The 19100-nt window shown below is 37.6% G+C and overlaps 1 protein-coding gene across 1 annotated transcript in view; it reads right to left on the bottom strand.

Annotated features, from left to right (window-relative positions):
* SDCCAG8 (SHH signaling and ciliogenesis regulator SDCCAG8) overlaps window positions 1-19100 on the bottom strand; it is a 117937-nt gene that overhangs the window by 49438 nt on the left and 49399 nt on the right. The window contains 2 exon segments of the mRNA XM_068155484.1: window positions 1880-1988; window positions 4550-4677. Of these exon segments, the coding sequence (XP_068011585.1) occupies window positions 1880-1988; window positions 4550-4677 (237 nt within the window).

Raw genomic sequence — 19100 nt, 5'->3', positions numbered from 1 at the left:
GCTTTTGAAAAACTGTTATTTTTCAGAAGACATTCTGTCTCAGAAGTATGGTTTCAGACTATAACCAGTGACAATAAGCATGAGGATTGCCTTTCAGAGAGATGCTAGTGAAAGATATATACTGCCCATGCATTTAACACTTTGAAGTAATTTTCTGCATCTGATCTCCTGATTGCATCACTTTTTGATGCCACCTATTAGTTCAAGGTTTCCCACCCTCTCCTGTTCCACCCTTCTGTAGTCATTTTTGCGTGCTTTCATTATCCCAACTTATTTCTCCATTCTTGTTACTGACTGCAGCAGCTCCCATTCTAACGAAGGCAAGCTCAAGCTATTTTAGGGCTGCTTCTCAGAACCACTTTCATACATTCTTCCATACTGTTTCTTGTGCAAAACATACCACTTTCTGGAGAACCAAGAGGGCTCCTTTTCCTTTTTTTCAGGTTCTTGACACAGTCGGCTAATGCTGCTAGGTGGAGAAACACTTGGCAATCTCTAGTATTTATTTTCAGAGACTAATGTGTTTTCACAGTATGTTTTCTGTCTTTCCTTCATCCTTTTACAGTTACTACTCTGTGACTGTGAGCTCTAGCAACAAAGTCTGTGTGCATTTTTACTGCTGGAATAATAATACGATTTGAATCTCTAGATTTTGTACTGCTTTAGCAGAGGAGCCCTGCTTTGTCAGAAGAAGAATTCTGCTTGCTCCTCTCTCAAGTATCCATTGTGATATTTGCAAGAGAAGGTAATTTCCTCTCACTTCTTCTCCCTACACTCTGGATAGGATTCATCTCTCAACTTCAGCAACTTAACAATTAGTAACATTTTATATTCAGTGGAAAGTAGGATAGGCACTGGAGGCAGTACCTGTGGGAAGCATCATATATATAGACATACATGCCATCTACTCGCATCATTCCCCTTTGACCATTCCTGGAAACAGGATACTGAGGTAGACAATTTCCCTCCCTAAGTGCTGCCCCTATAATGCTACCTCAAAAGGATGACTGAATCTGCCCATCAAAAGAAGAATCCCACCTTGAAACCTAATTTTATCTTTGCTGGGTATTTTCCTTATTTCTCATAAGCTATGCTACCCTCACTTACCAAATTCAGTCTCCATTAAATTTACAAAAGTTGGAAAATGTCAACTTGCCTCTTAAGGCCTGTTTAAAAGTCTAAACAGAAACACTGTGAAAAGTTTCAACAGTATATTTTCACAAGTGAAAATGTAACGACCAAATGATTTACTGGTGTAGAACTACAAAACAGTTTTGTCCTATAGAATTTTCAAAACCATACCTTAATACTTCTGTATTTATTTAAACTAGTTACTGCATCAAGGTTTTCTTCTTTCCTGAATTTGAAATGGCTTTGTGTTTAGACATGATATTGAAAGCACTACATAAGAAGCAGCAGAATCTGAGCTTCGATGACAAATACTTTTGACAAAAATTATTTCAGAGATAATTATTCAGTGTATAGTATTGTGAACGAAGCCTTAAGTAAATAATGAGAGAACAGACTACAGTTTTGAGAAGTTTAAATACTTCATTTTTCATTTAATTTCACAGAAACTCTGTTGTAGCTCTGAAAACAGTTTTCCATGCTTCACATTAAGAATATGAACATCAGGAAGAAAATGGTATGCAATTTTTAGACTGGAATTACCTAAGAAATTTGAAGTAATAGCTGGAAAAAATCTGAAAAGTGCAATATTTCCCACCCCTCTTTCTTAAGCAGCATATATTGTATTGAGATGATGTGTAACACTCAAGATAAGATAAATAATAATAAATATTAAAAGACAAATTAAAACAATAAGGAAGCATGTCTTAACAATAAAAGGCACAGGATAAGGAAAAAAAAATATACTAACCTGTATTTTTCTGATTTTTGTTCCAGCTTCCTTGCTAGCATGTAACATTCTTCCTTTAATTTTGTTATGAATGTATTCTGGGATGTCAGCAAGGATTCCAATTCATTTACTAGAAATCATAAAATCATAAAACTAGAAATTTATTTTACAATTATATATATTTTTATATATTCTTAATTTCTTTCCTGTAGACCCTTCTGGCTTTGGTATGGTTTTAAACTTCAGCTACTTGGTCATGTAACATATCACCAGATAAAGGCTCTGTGTGTCAGAATAAGGTAACCCAAAGACTTTAAATGATGTTCCCACTGAATCAGGTCTCGTATGACAAGATCCACCATTAGACTACATGTCTAATATGGAAGTTCATTGACATTTCAGAAAGAATAAATTTGGCCATGCCTTAGCAGTGTTTTTCTTGCTCAACTGCTGCAGAGGATACACTGGCAACCCAAACACACTGAAGACTCATTTAATTCTCTCCCTAAAAAAACAGTTGTTTTATTTACTAGGTCCTGTGCTTATTATGATTAATGTGGGGGGTTTTGTCTTTAATGATAAGATATAGACTTACTGTCCAGTGACAATTGCAGTGGATCCATTTTACAAATTATTTTTCAGTTTCTGTCAGTTTGGTTGGTCTGAACCAAAACTCATGACCTAGAAATCAAGTACTTTCCTTGTACGTGTCTAGAGTCGTGTAATACACAGTTTTCTCTATGTACCTAATAAATGACTATCCCTTTTAACTCCTCAAAATCCTTCTAGAAAAATATAAAACCAAACTCAGCCATAATGTTGTTTAAATTTTTGTCTACTAGGACAATTTAGGCACTGAAATGTTAAATTACACAGCTCTTGCACAAAATTATACTTGGTCATATACACATGTGCTCTCTAGAGTAAGAAAAACAGATTCTGAGAGCTTCTTTTCTTTTCCTGCTTTATAGACAGCACCCATAATGTACCTGTTTGCATTCCCTGAACACACAAAAAGGTCCTCTAGTACTGTGATAATGTTGCAAAAAGGCAGAAAATACAATAGCAGATGGAAATGTGCCAATTAACCTGAGGTATCTGACACTGTTTAGGCTAAAGATATGCTACAGAATTTTTCTAAAGGTACCGCGGGACTCATGGCTAAAAATGGTATTTTATTAACCATATGAATATACACTGCTCCTCAAGAGCTGAAGCTCCTCTTTTCCAGGTTTTAGAGATTTCCTCTCCATAAAATGTATTTTTTGTTTCCAATTCACACCTTTATTAATGTTGTCAGCAAAGCACTTCACAACAACAAAAGTCCTCTTTTACTTGTTTGGAAAACCCATTTTACTTCCAGATTAAAGGTTAGAAATTATTGATCAACTAAGTCCGTGCAATGAAGTCTCCTATTGCGGTGGGTTGAAGTTTCCCCCAGCATTAACTTTAGCTGGACTAACTCAGACGCAAATTAAGCTGTATTTACAAGCAAAAATTACACTCTACAATGGAATACAATTAATATGTACAAAATATACAGTATTTGGAATGTTATACAGATATTTACGATTAGCAAATAACACGGAAACCCCCCTGGTCAAAAAGATACCAGGGAAGCTGCTCCACTGCCCACCCCGCCCTCCCTCTCCCCCGCCTCCAACCCTCCCAAACTAGCCTTGTACTGAGAGAGATAGAGAAGCTGGGAGAAAGCAGTGCTAGTTTTATCTCAAGGTCAGCCAGAAGCATTATCTTCTCCCAGGCAAAGCAGAACAGCCAAGATCAGAGGAGAAATGAAAAGGAACGGGAATGGAAGTGAAATGTGAAGAATTGTTATGACACAGCTCCTCTTATCCCAGACATTTACCCAATTAATTTGTTTAGAATAATCTTTTGTTTTCCTGTTTACACCCAATAGTGATTTATTTATATATTTTTACTTTTCAGCTCAAAATCTGCAGCTAAATTTTAAAGGCATAGCCTAAAACTACCACACCTATTATGACAACCTGAAGTATGCAAGGGTTTAAACATCTTTCTTCTAGATTGGGGGTGGGGGGTGGAGAGGATGGGAGCACATGGTAGTGCTAAAAATGTTTGAGGCTGCAAAGATTAAATAAAGGAACATATCAATTTGGAGCCAGTGAATTACATCCAGCTGCGACAGTGAATTAAGAACCGATTAATGGCTAAAGCTTTTCTCCAGTTTGGATGCCGAAGCAAACTCATTAAGCTTTTAGAGTAGCTATAATGTGTGTACTGTGGGAACTGTTCAATGCTATTCAGGAGACTTTAACTGTAAGCTCAGAGCATTTCCCGCAGAGCTTCTGATGCTATTTTCTTTATATAACATGTGTGCCTGAAAATCCAGCCAAAAACAAGCCCTTTGTTTTTCTACTTTGTTGTGGTCTCTCTCAGCTTTACGTTTCTTGAACACAGGTAAATAAACTCATAATCCAGATGGTGCAACAGATGTGAGAGCAGCACTCTGAAATCAACAGACAGTGGGCAATACTTTCCATTTTCTCTTTTAAACGCTAACTAATATGTAATTCGGAATCTCCGGTGTAGTTAGCATCTGCTCCCTTCGGCCAGCCAAAGGTTACAGGTGTTCCTGATGTCATTTCACAGTAAGGCGTGGGCCTGGCTTGTGAGTGAGTGCCCAGGCTCTAATCTTTCCCTACCACCTACCAGTTTTCTCATGCTGGGCCTCCATTTGCTGCATCTTCTGTGTCAGCTCCTGCTCTCTTTGCTGGGCCTGAAGGGCTCGGGCCTTTGCTTCATTGCTAATGCTGTGCTGAATGCTTTCTTTCTGCAATCTATAAAAAACCCAAACACATAGGAAATAAAGAAAAATAAACATCATATACTGAAGACAATAAATTAAAAAGGCAAACCAGAACTTTCAATTAATAATAATTAGAAAAGAATCTGGACAAGCTTTTTACATTAAACACTTGCCTCCCACTTCAGGTGACAGAAACTGACCTTTTTCTTACAATGTCAAATATTCTCCAGTGACTAGAAGAAAATGGATAAAAGGTATGATCTATTTCCTGAGCAAAAAAAGTAGCCTTTCCAACAAAAAAAGGATTAAAAAAAAATTTCAAATAAAACTTTTTTTTTTTCATAAGGAAATTGCCCAACATTCACTTTGTAATGAAAAGATTATCTTCCTTTTCTTTTAAATGCTATTTAATTCTGCAATGAAGCTTAGAGACCTGACCCCAAGATGGACTGGTTCCCAGTGAACCAGCAGGAGATAAGTCAATGGAAGCGATTGCCACAGTATTCATAATGCAGGTACTCTGAAAGCTTAATGAGTTTTCTTAAACAACCAAAGAAGTTTTAAGTATTAATTTATGTAAATGGGAGATGAATGAATCCATTACAATAGAGAAGACTGTTAGCACCGCTTAGGCCCAGCCCCTTGTTTTTCTGCTCACTAGGGGTTTGTACAGGAAAGTCTAAAGCCCAGTACTATTATCAAAGTACACAGGGAAGAGAGCAATTTACTTGACCAGATATGCAAGATGGGGCAATCTACTCCTGAGGCAAAACAAATGCTAGACTACCACACTTCATTGAAGCATTTTATTTAAAGCAAGCCAAGCAAAAACAGCATGGAAAATAAAACCCTAAAAAGATATATGCATATAAATTAGAAAAAGTCCTAAACTAAAAATTAATATCTAGACTTTCCCAAATGCTGTGAATATTTATCTGACACAGACTATGGTCTAGATTCAGAATTTCAGTGAGGTCACACATGTAAAGATTTCAAATAGCAGATATGTGCAATCTTTTCTACTGAAATTATATTTAACAGCTTGGGATATGTTTCTATAAGGTCTTATAAATGCTTTGTTTTATTCTAGGGATAATACCTATTTTCAAGGGTCTACAAACCAGATCACAGGCATAGATCATGTAAGGATAAAGCCACAACTCATGTGGTTGCTGCACTTAACCTTTGGAATGGTGCCTAATAACCCATCCGAGATATTGCAATATCTCAGCATGACACACAAAATGTTAAATCTTCTCTCTTAAATTTACCCCAAAGCAATACAAATGGTGGGTCACATTACACTAATTCCTGGTCCTGATGTTGCAAGCCCTACCTTAGGCAAAACTCCCTTTGAAAACAGAGGCAGCTTTTCTGAGGTAAGGCTAAAAATGATTTGACACAGAGAATATGTTTAGATAGCAAGAATATTAGAGCATTAAGGAAACAAAGCACATTTTTCAAGGAAATTTCATACACTGAACTGCCCTTCATCACATAATTCTCAGAATTACTTCTTAACCACATTTGGGCTACCCTAAGGAGTGATGCTTGCATTATTTCCTCAGTGTAAGCTCCAAATATTGAAAGCATTTCTATGAAAAATCTTTCCATATTTGCTGGGAGCCAGTCTACTTAAACCCCTCTCCCCTTTCCAAATGTCTTTTTACCTTCAGACTGTTGTAACGAGCAGTGGATTGGTCAAAAAAACCCCAACCAAACCAAACCAAACCAAACCCAAAACACTAGCAACTAACACATTCCCCCAGACACTTTTACCGAAAGGAAGTGGCACTAGCACGTTATTTAAGTTTCTCTTGTGAAATGGCTATGTGCAATTGAGTGCTCTGCTGGCACACATTTGGTTGGCTAGCATTCTAATGGAGCCTTCAGCATGTATCGTGCTGCACAGCTCAAGCTACCAGAGAAAGCCTTTACAATTCTGCTCCTCCTGTCAAACATATACTAAAGGGCAAGTTCAAAATAAATGGAGAATCTACTGCCACTCAGAAATTCTCTCAAAAAAAGCCGTGCACTTACTGTATAGAGCAAACTACCAGGAGCTCAGAAACCATGCATACATGGGGAATTCCCTATGGTTGAAGTAACTGTAAGGTGTGTCAAAAGACTTAAGAAGATACAGGTTAAGTCTTATGCAGCAGGGAACTGACTAGTCTCAGTCCTAGGACCTACCATACTTTGGGACTGAGACGCATCCAGTGACACATAAAGAACACTACCTGAGGTGCCTAGAGTGGCTGATGAATGAAAAAAATTCCTGGAGCCAAAGATGTCTAAACTAAGTGGCAAGTCTTTCACTGACACCTTGAGATGAAACTGTCCTGATCTCTAAGAATCTCTCTGCTCTCCTATAGAATATTTCTCTAACACATTTTGCATATACAGAGGAAAAAACCCCAAACCTCTTTCCCCTACTTCCCCTAAAAAAACCCAACAACCCAAAACCTAAACCAACAAAACATTGATCGAACGTGAAGAAAAAGGCTCAAGAGATTTCAGGTACTATCATTAACATTTCTGCTACAACAGCAAATACTGCACAAGTTTTTGGTTTGACAGTGCTTGCTTATCTGGATTGTGAGAGAAAGGGAACTTGATCTGTGGAAACAGAAAAGCTATGGACTAGAGACAGAAGGGAATAATTACACCCTCTCCAGCACTAATGTGAAGATGAAGACAGCAGAAATTTCCTCCAACAAAAAGTTCAGAACTTCTCTTATAGAGTAATGGAAAACAGAGACAGTGTATAACAAATCAACAGCCTAACTTTGATGACACAGGTAAGATCTGAATCAGAAATGACAGCTATGAATTAATTGCAATCTGTAAGTATAAAAAAAAGGGACACTGGTTAAACTGCAGGACCCCATTCTCTATTGGAATGCAAAAACTAAATAAAAAATTGAGACAGCAACAAAAATTAGAGGTCTTTCACACGGTATCCTTTGTAAAACACTACATGCCTACCTGATAATAGATGTCGCTGCTTACTGCAGGGGGATTGGACTAGATGACCTTTAAGGATCCCTTCCAACACCAAATACATTTTATGATTGTATTATTCTGGATTTGGCTATCACATTGATCAGTTTTACTAAGCAGAAGCACTGAACAAATTATGACTTTCGTTTTTGTGCCATAAAGTCAGAAGTAACCAAATACTCATTTACACTAAGGCAAGTTCACTGAGCCTTCTTCTGAAGTGCAAGTTTTCCACAGTGATTTCAGTTTTAAACACTGACTGTTTGAGTTATGGCTACCAAGAGCAGCCTATTTCGTTAACTTGTTCAGATATCCCAGTGAACTGGATACTGGTTTGCAGTGACTGAAAGATGTAAGATACACTTACTAAATGCATACTAAAGTATGTTGTCTGAATTTGATCTACCTAATTTAACAAAAACCCTACCTTTTCCACCACTAACAAACAAAAGCTGGATTGTAGATGCATTTTCAATAGAAGACTGCTCTCAGCTAAATGGCTTTGCAGTAACTAAAAGAGATGTAGAGACAAGTGATTTGAAAGTCATAATTGTCATAAATAAGAGATTATTGATTTCTGACTATAAAAGAGTAGAACTTCAACTGATAAAACTTTGAATTTCATAATGCGGTTCAATAGTAGGTATTTCTGCAAGAGTATTTTTGCTTTTTGCAGCAGTAAAAATACAAAATCAAAACATACAGGATAAATTTCAGTGAAGAATTAGGTCTCTGACTGTTGCCAAGAAGTCTTCTGACAAAGCAACTATCACATCAAACAACCATTCTTCCTATATCAACTATCTGATGTTTCTACAAGCTCAAACGTGGCATTTTGTAAATAGCTAATGGATACATAAGTAAAGGACTATGAACTTAATTGGATAAATTAAAATACTCAAGCAATTATCTCAGTTCAGCTGCATACAAGAGGCTATCATAATCTCATTTTAAAAGTTCTCATTATAGTTAAAAATGTAATTATAAAATATTTTAAACTTCCATATATACTCACTTTAATGTAGACTTCATAAATTATTAAGGAGTATCTGGCATTTAGTGTTCCAAACATTTGGTGTATATGAACTAACAAGACTGTTGGTCTAAATAATGACCAGCCCTGGAATTTACTATCAACCCTCACTCTTGGGCAGCAAGAGGGTAAGTCAAGCCTAACATTGATACTTTTACTATGTGTCCCAGTGGTTGAGCACAGACCTCTTTCCTAGTGCACCAGCACTAGGAAACACTACACAACAAATCACCAGCAGAGGGAAGTGTGCTGAGGACTCCCCCATCTCTTCCAGAGGAAATGTATTTTCAGAAACACTGGGAGAAAAAGCTCATGTGTAGCACAAGCTTCTCTATATCAAATTGAAAAATAGTTTTGAAAAACACTATCTTTAACAAAATCTGGCCTGAGGGCACTCACATAAATTAGAATACTCTGATCTACCACAAACACTTATGAAACTAAGACTTCAATGCCTTCATGTATGAGGAATCCTAAAGATTTGGGCCAATGTCTTTGGGTACAAAGGCGCAGCAATGTTTTCACAGTCTATTCTGCAAGCTTTTCATGAAAGTGGTCTAGTGTATTTGTCCATTACAAGCAGCTTTCTAAACCACCTTCCCATAGGTTATTTCATACTATTATTTCAGCTACAAGTGTCAAGGGAAGAATGGAAAATCTGAGTATATCTTGGCTGTTCTCTCAGGCCAGAAATGGTCTTAAATAATTTTCTCTGTTAATGTACTGACCAAAAACTGCTTTCAGGCCTTTCAATGCAACAGCACTACAGGTATTTAGAATAGAATAGACCAGACCAGGTTGGAAGAGACCTTTAAGATCACAGTGTCAAACCCATCATCCAACACCATCTAATCAACTAAACCATGCAACCAAGCACCCTATCAAGTCTCCTTCTAAACACCTCCAGTGATTGTGACTCCACCACCTCCCCAGGCAGCCCATTCCAATGGGCAATCACTCTCTCTATGAAGAATTTCTTCCTAGCATCCAGCCTAAACTTCCCCTGGCACAGCTTGAGACTGTGTCCTCTTGTTCTGGTGCTGGTTGCCTGGGAGAAGAGACCAGCCCCTGCCTGTCTACAACCTCCCTTCAGGTATTTGTAGAGAGCAATAAGGTCTCCCCTGAGAGTTTTATATTTTGCTAAGCCTCAGTGCTTTCAAACATTAAGGTATCAAAATACAACCCAGTAAGACCCTGAATTCTGCAGATTTAAAGAGCAGCTATGATTCAGAATTTCAATTTCCACACCTTCTAAATTAACAGAGCTCTAGAAAATGCACCTTACTCATACACTGGAATCAACTCAATAATAAAAGTCTCACGGCCACAAGATTTCTCCCTTTCCCTTATGTCAGGCTTCTAGGAATGTTTTTATTTAGCATTGTAAAGCCTATGTATTTTCATCTAATAGACCCTTGTTATTGCTTAAGATCGCTATGACTGAGGACATAGCTAGACAGTGTTCCCTGGTTTCCTCTTACACAATACCATAAACTTTTTTTGCCAGTCAATTTTTCGTCAAAAGGTTTTGACTTTTTTTCAGCGCATCTGTAAATCCACCCCAGCATGTTTGGATTGGTTGGATTTTATGGTTATTAGTGCTTTTCACAGCGCAGAGGGAAAGGCATGAAATGAATGTTCTTACATCAAAAAAAACACCCCAAAACCCAAATTAAAAAAATGATGCATATGTGCATGTTTGTGCAAGGATTGAAAACTATCATGATATGGTTATTTTATAACAATCTCCCCAAGGAGCTGAAATATTGCCCTTCCTGTATCCTATTGTGGGAATTACCCACTGAGTTGCACTTCATGTCTGTTTCTGGGAGCTGAATGGATGCTGATTCTGGAGCTGGCTGCCAGGTCTTCTCAGCAGAAAGCTCAAGTTTCTGGAAACTGCCCCAGCCAGCACACTGTGTTAAGTGAGCTTCAGTACAATCTACATTTGCATGATCAAACTTTGCAGAGACCTAACAATTTAATTGGTAGAATCAGAGGATTGTGTCATTGTTAAGGATGCATGTCATCTCATTCATAAGAACTGTGGATTTAAAAAGTTTACAAAAGCTTTACAGAAATTAATTTATTTTTTATTTTGCAGTGTAAAGTACCTAATTGCAGCAGTTGAGATAGACACAGTTTCCTAAAATACTGAAATGTCAGAGTTTTCTTCTCATAAGCATGTGAAGTAGCAGCTACTAAAAGCAATTAGAGAAGTTATGTAAAGGTCATTATTTAAAGGTCAGGGGTTTAAAAGTGTTACAAAACTAAGCATTCAATTGATTTAGCTCTTTAAATATGGACCTGGAAAGTTAGAAGATGTTACAGAAATAACTTTCTAGAGGAAATCTCTTTACAGAATGTTAATGACTCAATCAACCAACCACACCTTTTTCTATCCTACCTGACATGAAAGACTGGAAAATACAGCCCTGCCAGGTTACTACTACTACTTCATAAAAAAACACCTCAAAAAACAAGAAACATTCCTTTGGGAGAAAACAGGGAGAAGTTTAAGCTTTATCCACATTTCCAACTTTTTCAAGAGACTAACTACAATTATTTGACAAATGAGCTTAAAACTATTTTTCCCCACTATGCAAGTAATTACCTGCCTATCTGCATTTTCAGAATCCAAATGATGCCAACTTGTTATATTATATATTTTTCTGAGAATTTCAGTTTTGCTGAAACAGAAATCAGTGCATGACCTTCTTGTTCCAACTGAACTTTTTTCCCAAAGCTTTCACTATATAGAATAGAATAGAATAGAATAGAATAGAATAGAATAGAATAGAATAGAATAGAATAGAATAGAATAGAATAGAATAGAATAGAATAGGACCAAACCAGGTTGGAAGAGACCTTCAAGATCATCATGTCCAACCTATCATCCAACACCATCTAATGAACTAAACCATGCAAGCAAGCACCCTATCAAGTCTCCTCCTGAACACCCCCAGTGATGGCAACTCCACCACTTCCTCAGGCAGCCCATTCCAATAAGCAATCACTCTCTCTGTGTAGAACTTCCTCCTAACCTCCAGCCTAAACCTCCCCTGGCGCAGCCTGAGACTGTGTCCTCTTGTTCTGGTGCTGGTTGTCTGGGAGGAGAGACCAACCTCTGCCTGTCTACAACCTCCCTTAAGGTAGTTGTAGAGAGCAATAAGGTCATCCCTGAGTCTCCTCTTCTCCAGGCTAAAATGAATGCATGCCACTGGAAACACACTGTAATTTTTATATTTACTTGCATCTTGTATAATATTAGGTCTATAAAACAGTTATGCTTTTCCCATTACACCCTGACACACCAAGAGATATAATACATTAATAGCTGCACGTGAAAAGGTTCCTGTTCTGTTTCTGAGAACCTGAGTACACACATAACTCGTGGTACATTCCATCTCTACTTCTATCTCTAGGTTTATTAACAAATAGAAGGATTAGATGTTTTACTTTAAATTCATCATGAAAGAATTTGCAAACATCTGGCCTATAACCTGATTTTATTCTTTCAGTGTTACACCTTCAAGACATATACAGATATATACTGGTTCCTCAACACAGAATGCTGGGTATTTCTCTGTACACCAAGCCTCAGATAAGTGTGATCATTAACTGTCCGCTGTTTCATCGTTGAAGAAGAAAAAGAAGTGTCTCTAACAGCAATTAACATCTCATATTAGGTCAGATATTATGGCTTAGGACCAAAATTTGATTTTTCTGACACACATAAGCCTTGCCAGCAAGCTATGCATTATGTAAGTAAACATCCATCCTTCAGTGGTTACTACCACATCAGATTATGAACTATTTGGCTGGTAAGTCCCTGCAGTAACATACAATTAAGTAGAGAACAGAAGCTGCAAAGGATGATGCAACAAAAAAAGTGGGGGGATTTTTGTGAAATCTTTCTATGTAGCCCTAAGCAATTCACAGTACTTTGCCCCCTTCTCTGGTATATTCTATTATTGCCGCATCAGCCACTTTTATAAATGGCTGAATGCTGAAATGAATGCTTACCATAGGAGACTTTTACAGACCTCTACTCTTTATACACAAAGTTATTAATTTGCTTGACTTAGAGCAATTCTTGAATTTGGCACCAGCAGTCTCTTACGATGTAGCTTCAGGAGCCAGTTGAAGGTGACATAGCCAGTCTAAGGTGTGGCTCCTCTTTTCATTCTAATTAGCACTCATGCAACTTCTTCTGCAAGAACAAATTATTTTTTTTTCTATCTGATTAACTCCCTGAACCACCTGATCACACAGGTGCCTGTCTTCCAGTATCAGCAAGGGCCTGGCAATATGTGGCCAGACACAGCCACATACTACTACTCTAGGGATTTGTCTTTTCAGCAGCAGCATAGATCTAGACCAGCTTAAAACAATTATGACCATGCATGCCAAAGCTCAGCTTGTTAATACAGTAAATCCAACCATCAGGCTCCTACCACTGAATCAAAAAAATGATGCAGCTAAATGATGCAGAGACCTGATCTGCTATGAACTCACTCTGCCAATCTAAATTTGTTCAAAAACCCAATGTTTTTGGTACGTTAATTTTGTACCAGCAAGCTTTATGCTGAATCAGGTATCATCTGTCCTACTGCAGCTGGCATAAAGTCAGCATAAACACTGCATTGCGCGTTTTAACTAATTCAAAAGGAAAGGACTGTGTGCTCAACACCTGATCTGGATCAGATCAGCACAACTGAATGATCCAGTTAGTTGCACTATGAATGACTGCTGAACAGTCACGTATATTTTTCACAGGCATTAGGCTTGGGCCACAACCTGCTGTTAAGCTACCCCAGGCCTGATACTCTTAAGTCATTAACTCTCCCCAGCTATTCTCAAGTTGAGAAGAAGTGAGGAATAGTTCTCTCTACCTCTAAAGGACCAACAGAATAGTTTGACAGGGCAGTTGGACAAACCAAAGTATTCTTCTAGATGACAATTTGAAAGACAATACTTGATTATGAAGGAATTTCATCTAGGGTAAGCTAGACTTCTCCCCCATCTTACAAGAAGTTACCACATATTTCAGCAAAGTGATAAACTTGTGACCAAAAGCAAGAAAGATGAGAAATACTGTGTTAACATTACATTGTATTTGACTCCGTCTGATTGGCTCAAGATTATTACAGACATATCTCAATGAAAGACATGTTTAAACACATATCACAGGAACTAGATATGAACATGAGTTAAAAACTAAAAAGGTAGCATTACAGGATTTTTCTTGTTTTGGTCAACTGTGGCATACTTTTTTGTATTTTCCTGACTAAAATTGTCTGCACATCAGTATTAGCAATAATGGACAGGCAGTACATTTTCGGGGGATTTTTTTTTTCGGTCAGGTTATAAACCTCTCTTCTTTATTGCCGTCAGGAGTAAGGGAGAAACATATTTCAATAGCAACTTTAAAACGAAACTCACAAATTACTACCATTATGTTAAGTGTTAGATATCCCACTGTGCAGTTTTGCTTTGTGAATTTTTACCTTCTTCCATGCACACTTTTAGCCACTGATCGCACAGCCTTTCAGTGTTTTCTGCCTTTTCCTTTAAATAAACTGGCTCTGGCTCCTTCCATCTGGTTCCCCTTCCGTCAGCAACCCTGCACCTGTTCACACCTCCTCTCCTGTTGGATTCCACTGAACATTTCCTCCTCTGCCAGGGCTATTCTGGCACTCGCAACCTTTCTGTCATTCAATCCATCTGTCAGAAGTGAACTTTGTTTACCGCAAGCTTCTGCTTTCTTCTTCAAGAAGCAAAGCCCCTCAAGGTCATTGTCAAATGAACTGTCGGTGTGGATTTAAATCCACTTCTGCTAACCAGCAGAAGATGAAGTTCTTTACAGTCCCCTGTTTGTGAATATCAGTTTGGGGTATTGGAGAAATAATACAGAAGCAAAAGAATAAATTTTAATCGTCATTCATTAACTCTAACAGCTAATGTGTTTTTCATGTACGTATATCTGTAACCTAAGACAGACTTGCAGAGCTATGCAAAGAAGTGGAAAAGGCTAATAAAAATATTACAAATAAAATAATAAACAAAATCTTTTGACTCTCATTTTAACACCACTAAAAATACAAAGAGAAAATGAGAACAGCTGAGTAAGTTTACAGTGAAACCTTAAACCGATCAACAGCATTATTCACTGTAAATTATTTCATCTGTAGTATTGTTTTTTTTAACTTACCTACTGATGTTTCAAATGCAACACTAAAAAAAAAATCCAGGGTTTTTTTGCTTTCTTTCTCTGTTTTTAAACCTTGCAAAACACATATGCAACTCTTTGTTAAAATAATGCCTTCCATGTTGAGACAAATTACAAAGATTGCTAGTCAGGGCCGAGACTAAATTCACATTGTCAACAGGATACATTATTTTTAGCAATTCCTGTGCTCACATTTCTTTTCAGGAATACATTCTGATAACCACAAGCTCCTAAATTATTAAGTAACCTCCTCAACAGTCTCATTCATCTAAAATAAGAAATACCTTTCAATTTCACTGCAAACCTTGGATATCCTTTAAAAATAAATATTTTTTTTTTAAAAATCAGACATGTCACTGGGATTAAGTACAATACAAAAAATAAAATACATATTTAAAGTTTTGTAAGCAATTATAATGAACCACCCATTTTTATTACCCTTTTACCAAAAATGAATTTAAAGTAAAGCTTTCTGGGAGCAAATCCAGGAGGCAATCCAATCTCATTAGCAGAAATGCAGTTATACTTACGTTAGGTCTGAATTTGACTCTAATAAAAATTGCACTGACAAACAATGCACGAGTTTAACTGAGTAATAACTTAAATACTGATACATCCTTTATATAGGGATTAGTCCCTGCATTTGCAATGGAATGCTTTCTGATGCTATGATATTATTCTATAAGTAACTACATGTAGGTGAAGAAAAGCACTGAAATAGATGGGAAACTCTAAACTAAAAAGAATACGCAGCAGCGTCCCACCAGAGAAACTTTAATCCTTCAGTTTGATTTAAGCCTCATAAAAGCAATTCAACAAGGAGAAGGTAATCAAGCAGAGTTGCTCCTATTTCTACAAAAATGTAGTCTGATACTCAAACCACACAGAACACAGGGGTAACCAACAATGGCATACTATTAAGCTTGCCACGCTGCCAGCACAGCCAGGGGAAGGAGGTCAGCCCTGTCAAGCAGACAACAGCAGAGGCTGTGCTCATCTGCTCTTTCAGGACAGGCATCTTCCAGCACACAGTCCCCCTCTGACCACAAGGGCACTGAGCAACAGGGTGAGCAGAGCTTGCAAGGCAGCCAGAGCTGGCATGCTCTGGTGATTTTTTTCTTCCTTCCTCCAACCAGCTACCTGCACCAGAGATGACAACCTGTAGTTTGATGCTCTTCAATGTCAAGTCTGATAAAGTCCCCAGTTGAGGACCCTTTGGTATCTCTGTTGAATTTTTCTTCTAGGCAAGAATTTTAGGAGAAATTTTTTGCACTGTGCACAAAATAAGTTTGAATACTCTCTTGAAAGCAAAAGGCAGTTTTTAAAATTAAGGTCATGATACCAAGTGCTGATATAAAAAATTACGTTTTATCTTGTCATTAAAACAAGCTTTCACATGCACTTGAGAGAAAATCCCTGGAACAAGTCAAAAATAAAGACAATCAGAATAATTTTTTCAGTAGCAAATTCAGAAAAACTTCCAGTAGCCGTGATTGGATGTGCCTTAAGTATCTTTATGGCTCAAAAAAAATAAATAATTATCCTGTTGTTATTAGTCATATAAACAGATAAGTAATTTGAACAAGATCAAAGTAAATATTTGATACACATGTATAAATCTATTAATGATGAATAATAGCTGCTCAAAACAAAGACCTTATAAAGACTTTTGTTTTCCACAGCAGTTAGTCTCCTCTGCATTTCATCAGAATTCACTGCTTGCTCCAAAGTGCTATAAGTATTATCACTGCTCCTGAACCACACTACATGCAGCAGCAATTTGGCTACCTCAATGAACTGATGTGATGTATAAAAGATGAAATCATTAGAGAAATTTGATGCAACCAGTTGCAGTTTAAATGCTATGGAGAAAATTTTAGATTAACTTAAGACTAAAACCTGAAAATATCTATTACTGTCTTTTCCTTTATGTATTTGTGGTTTTGGACAATAAAGTATCCGAAAAGTAATTTACAAAGACATCCATATTCAAATTTAACACATATTTTTGGGTTTATTCTTCACTTCTTTTAACGCTATCTTCTTTCTTTCCCTTTTACACTTCATTGACAGCCTTTACATGTTTTACACAATCACCTTAACTACATTTAAATTATTAAATAGAAATATACGTAAATAATTGTGTATTATCTTAACACAAAGTATATCAGCTTCAAAACTTCCACAAGGCATTGTCAGGAGACGACAGAGCCGATTTATTTCAAATCATTCAGTATCAGTCTTCATAAAGCAGCATATGGTCTTACCATGGCAGGTAAAATATTTTACCTTCTATAATAACGCAGAGCAGCTAATTTATCTACATGCTACGTAATCAGATAAACAATTTCAGCTGCACTATGAAAACCTGTAGGCAAAGGAGAAATTTATCTCTCACCACTTTATTGATTTTTCCACCTATATACATTTGTATAATTGCTAACAAAATAGAAGTTATTCTTTCCTCCATCCCCTTTGTCAATTACTTAAAAGCAAGACCTTTTCAATTGTGGACAATTTTGCAGTTTCTACAGCTGCAGGACAAAGAACTAAGACATTTTCACAGAGTTGCTTCGGGGAAAAGGGAGGAAAAAAGATTTGCACGATTCTATTGCAAGTAAAGCAAAGTGAATGACAACTTTCAAAGCTACCACCATCATTTACTAATGTGCTGCTATACCAAATAAGTCTAATTTTTTTTGACAGCACCAAATTAGATTTACTGCAGAAACTGCTGCATAAATAGCATATGGCTATGTTATACCACCTATTTCAAATCCCTGTAATGTTTCCTCCCCTCCCTGCTCAAAATGAATAATTGAGCCAAGCTATAAACCTTCTGCAGATGAGAGATCTAGAAGTTCAAAAAAGTAGATACAGAAAAATGTATGTGTGTATATATATATATATATATTAAATTTGTTGTTGTTGTTAAATTGTGTAAAAAAGTATCATATATTCCAATCAAACAAATCTGGGCAATAAGAGGCCAGGTCTCTCTTGCTCCACTTCAGGATTTTATTTCCCCCTTTCCTTGATAAAATTTTGTTTTCATTTCTCCTTCAAGCTGCAGGGCATGACCTTGTAATCCCCTTGCACATGACTACCTCTTACTTGCACAAGAAATCCTATTGATCTTTACTCTCATCCCAGTCAAATTATTCAAGATCAAAAGGTTCAGACCTCCATTCATTCCTCAAAAACTGTAATTTATGAAGAGGGAAGTGCCTCCTCCAAGCAAAAATAAAACATCAGAAAACTGGTTTCATTCATCGGAGGGGCCCAACCCTGTGGGAAGGTGCCGACCTACGGCTTTCCCCTCCTTTAACATGAGCAAAGTTTTATCAATATGCCGACTCAGTCCCTGGACCCACGTGCTTTTGTACTTCTGTCAATTGCCAAATTCCACATTCACTATGCTGCTATGACAAAATATGAAAACAAGTAACCTTACAACAGAACCGAGAGCAAACGTATTTTTTAGGTACAAGGGGGTACTATACACCTAAGTGCAAGTATTCAAAAGCCCAGTGGGCCACACTGCAAGCACAGCGAGCAGCCTGCACCTCTCCTGTCCCCTAACCTAGGGCAAGGTGTGCCGCATGCTTCCGAAGTTTGTGCGGCTGCCGCACAGAAAAGACATTGCAAGGTCTTCTCTCTGGCCGGTGGGCACACCACTGCACACATCATGGAAGGCTGCGGCTACCCCGCCGCTTGCCTCTCGGTGGTCAGTCCTCCCAGCTGCCCTATCCGTTACTGTCTGATTAGCTCTGCGAAGGAGCCCCTCCCCGGCCAGCTTTCCCTGCCATCTGTTCCACACGCGATGGCTGCCGCCCAGCAGCCTCGCGCTGCCCTCCTACCTGGCACCCGGCTCCCGGCCTTACCCCAAAGTGCTAACACAGGTTCTCACTGCTGGCAGAGTCAGGATTTCATTACTACTACTTTGACAAGTGCAGGGTTGTTTGTAATTTCTCTTTTATCCTGATTTTGATTGTACAACCACCTCCCACTGATTCAGTTTGCTTCAGTTTTGTTGCTCACAGATTTTACTCTCCACATTAATCTCCCTCTGGCATGTTACTGCATCTGTTCCCTTTTTTATTATTAATTTTCAAATTCCCACCATTTTTGACAAAAAGGAGGTAATCTACACTCTGCTTCTGCCCATTTCATTTTCTTTAATTTG

The sequence above is a fragment of the Melanerpes formicivorus genome, unplaced genomic scaffold (assembly GCF_026170545.1).
Source record: "Melanerpes formicivorus ecotype bairdi unplaced genomic scaffold, bMelFor1.0.p_v2 SCAF_2, whole genome shotgun sequence".
Lineage (NCBI taxonomy): Eukaryota > Metazoa > Chordata > Aves > Piciformes > Picidae > Melanerpes > Melanerpes formicivorus.
This window is presented reverse-complemented; position numbering and strand designations above follow the sequence as displayed.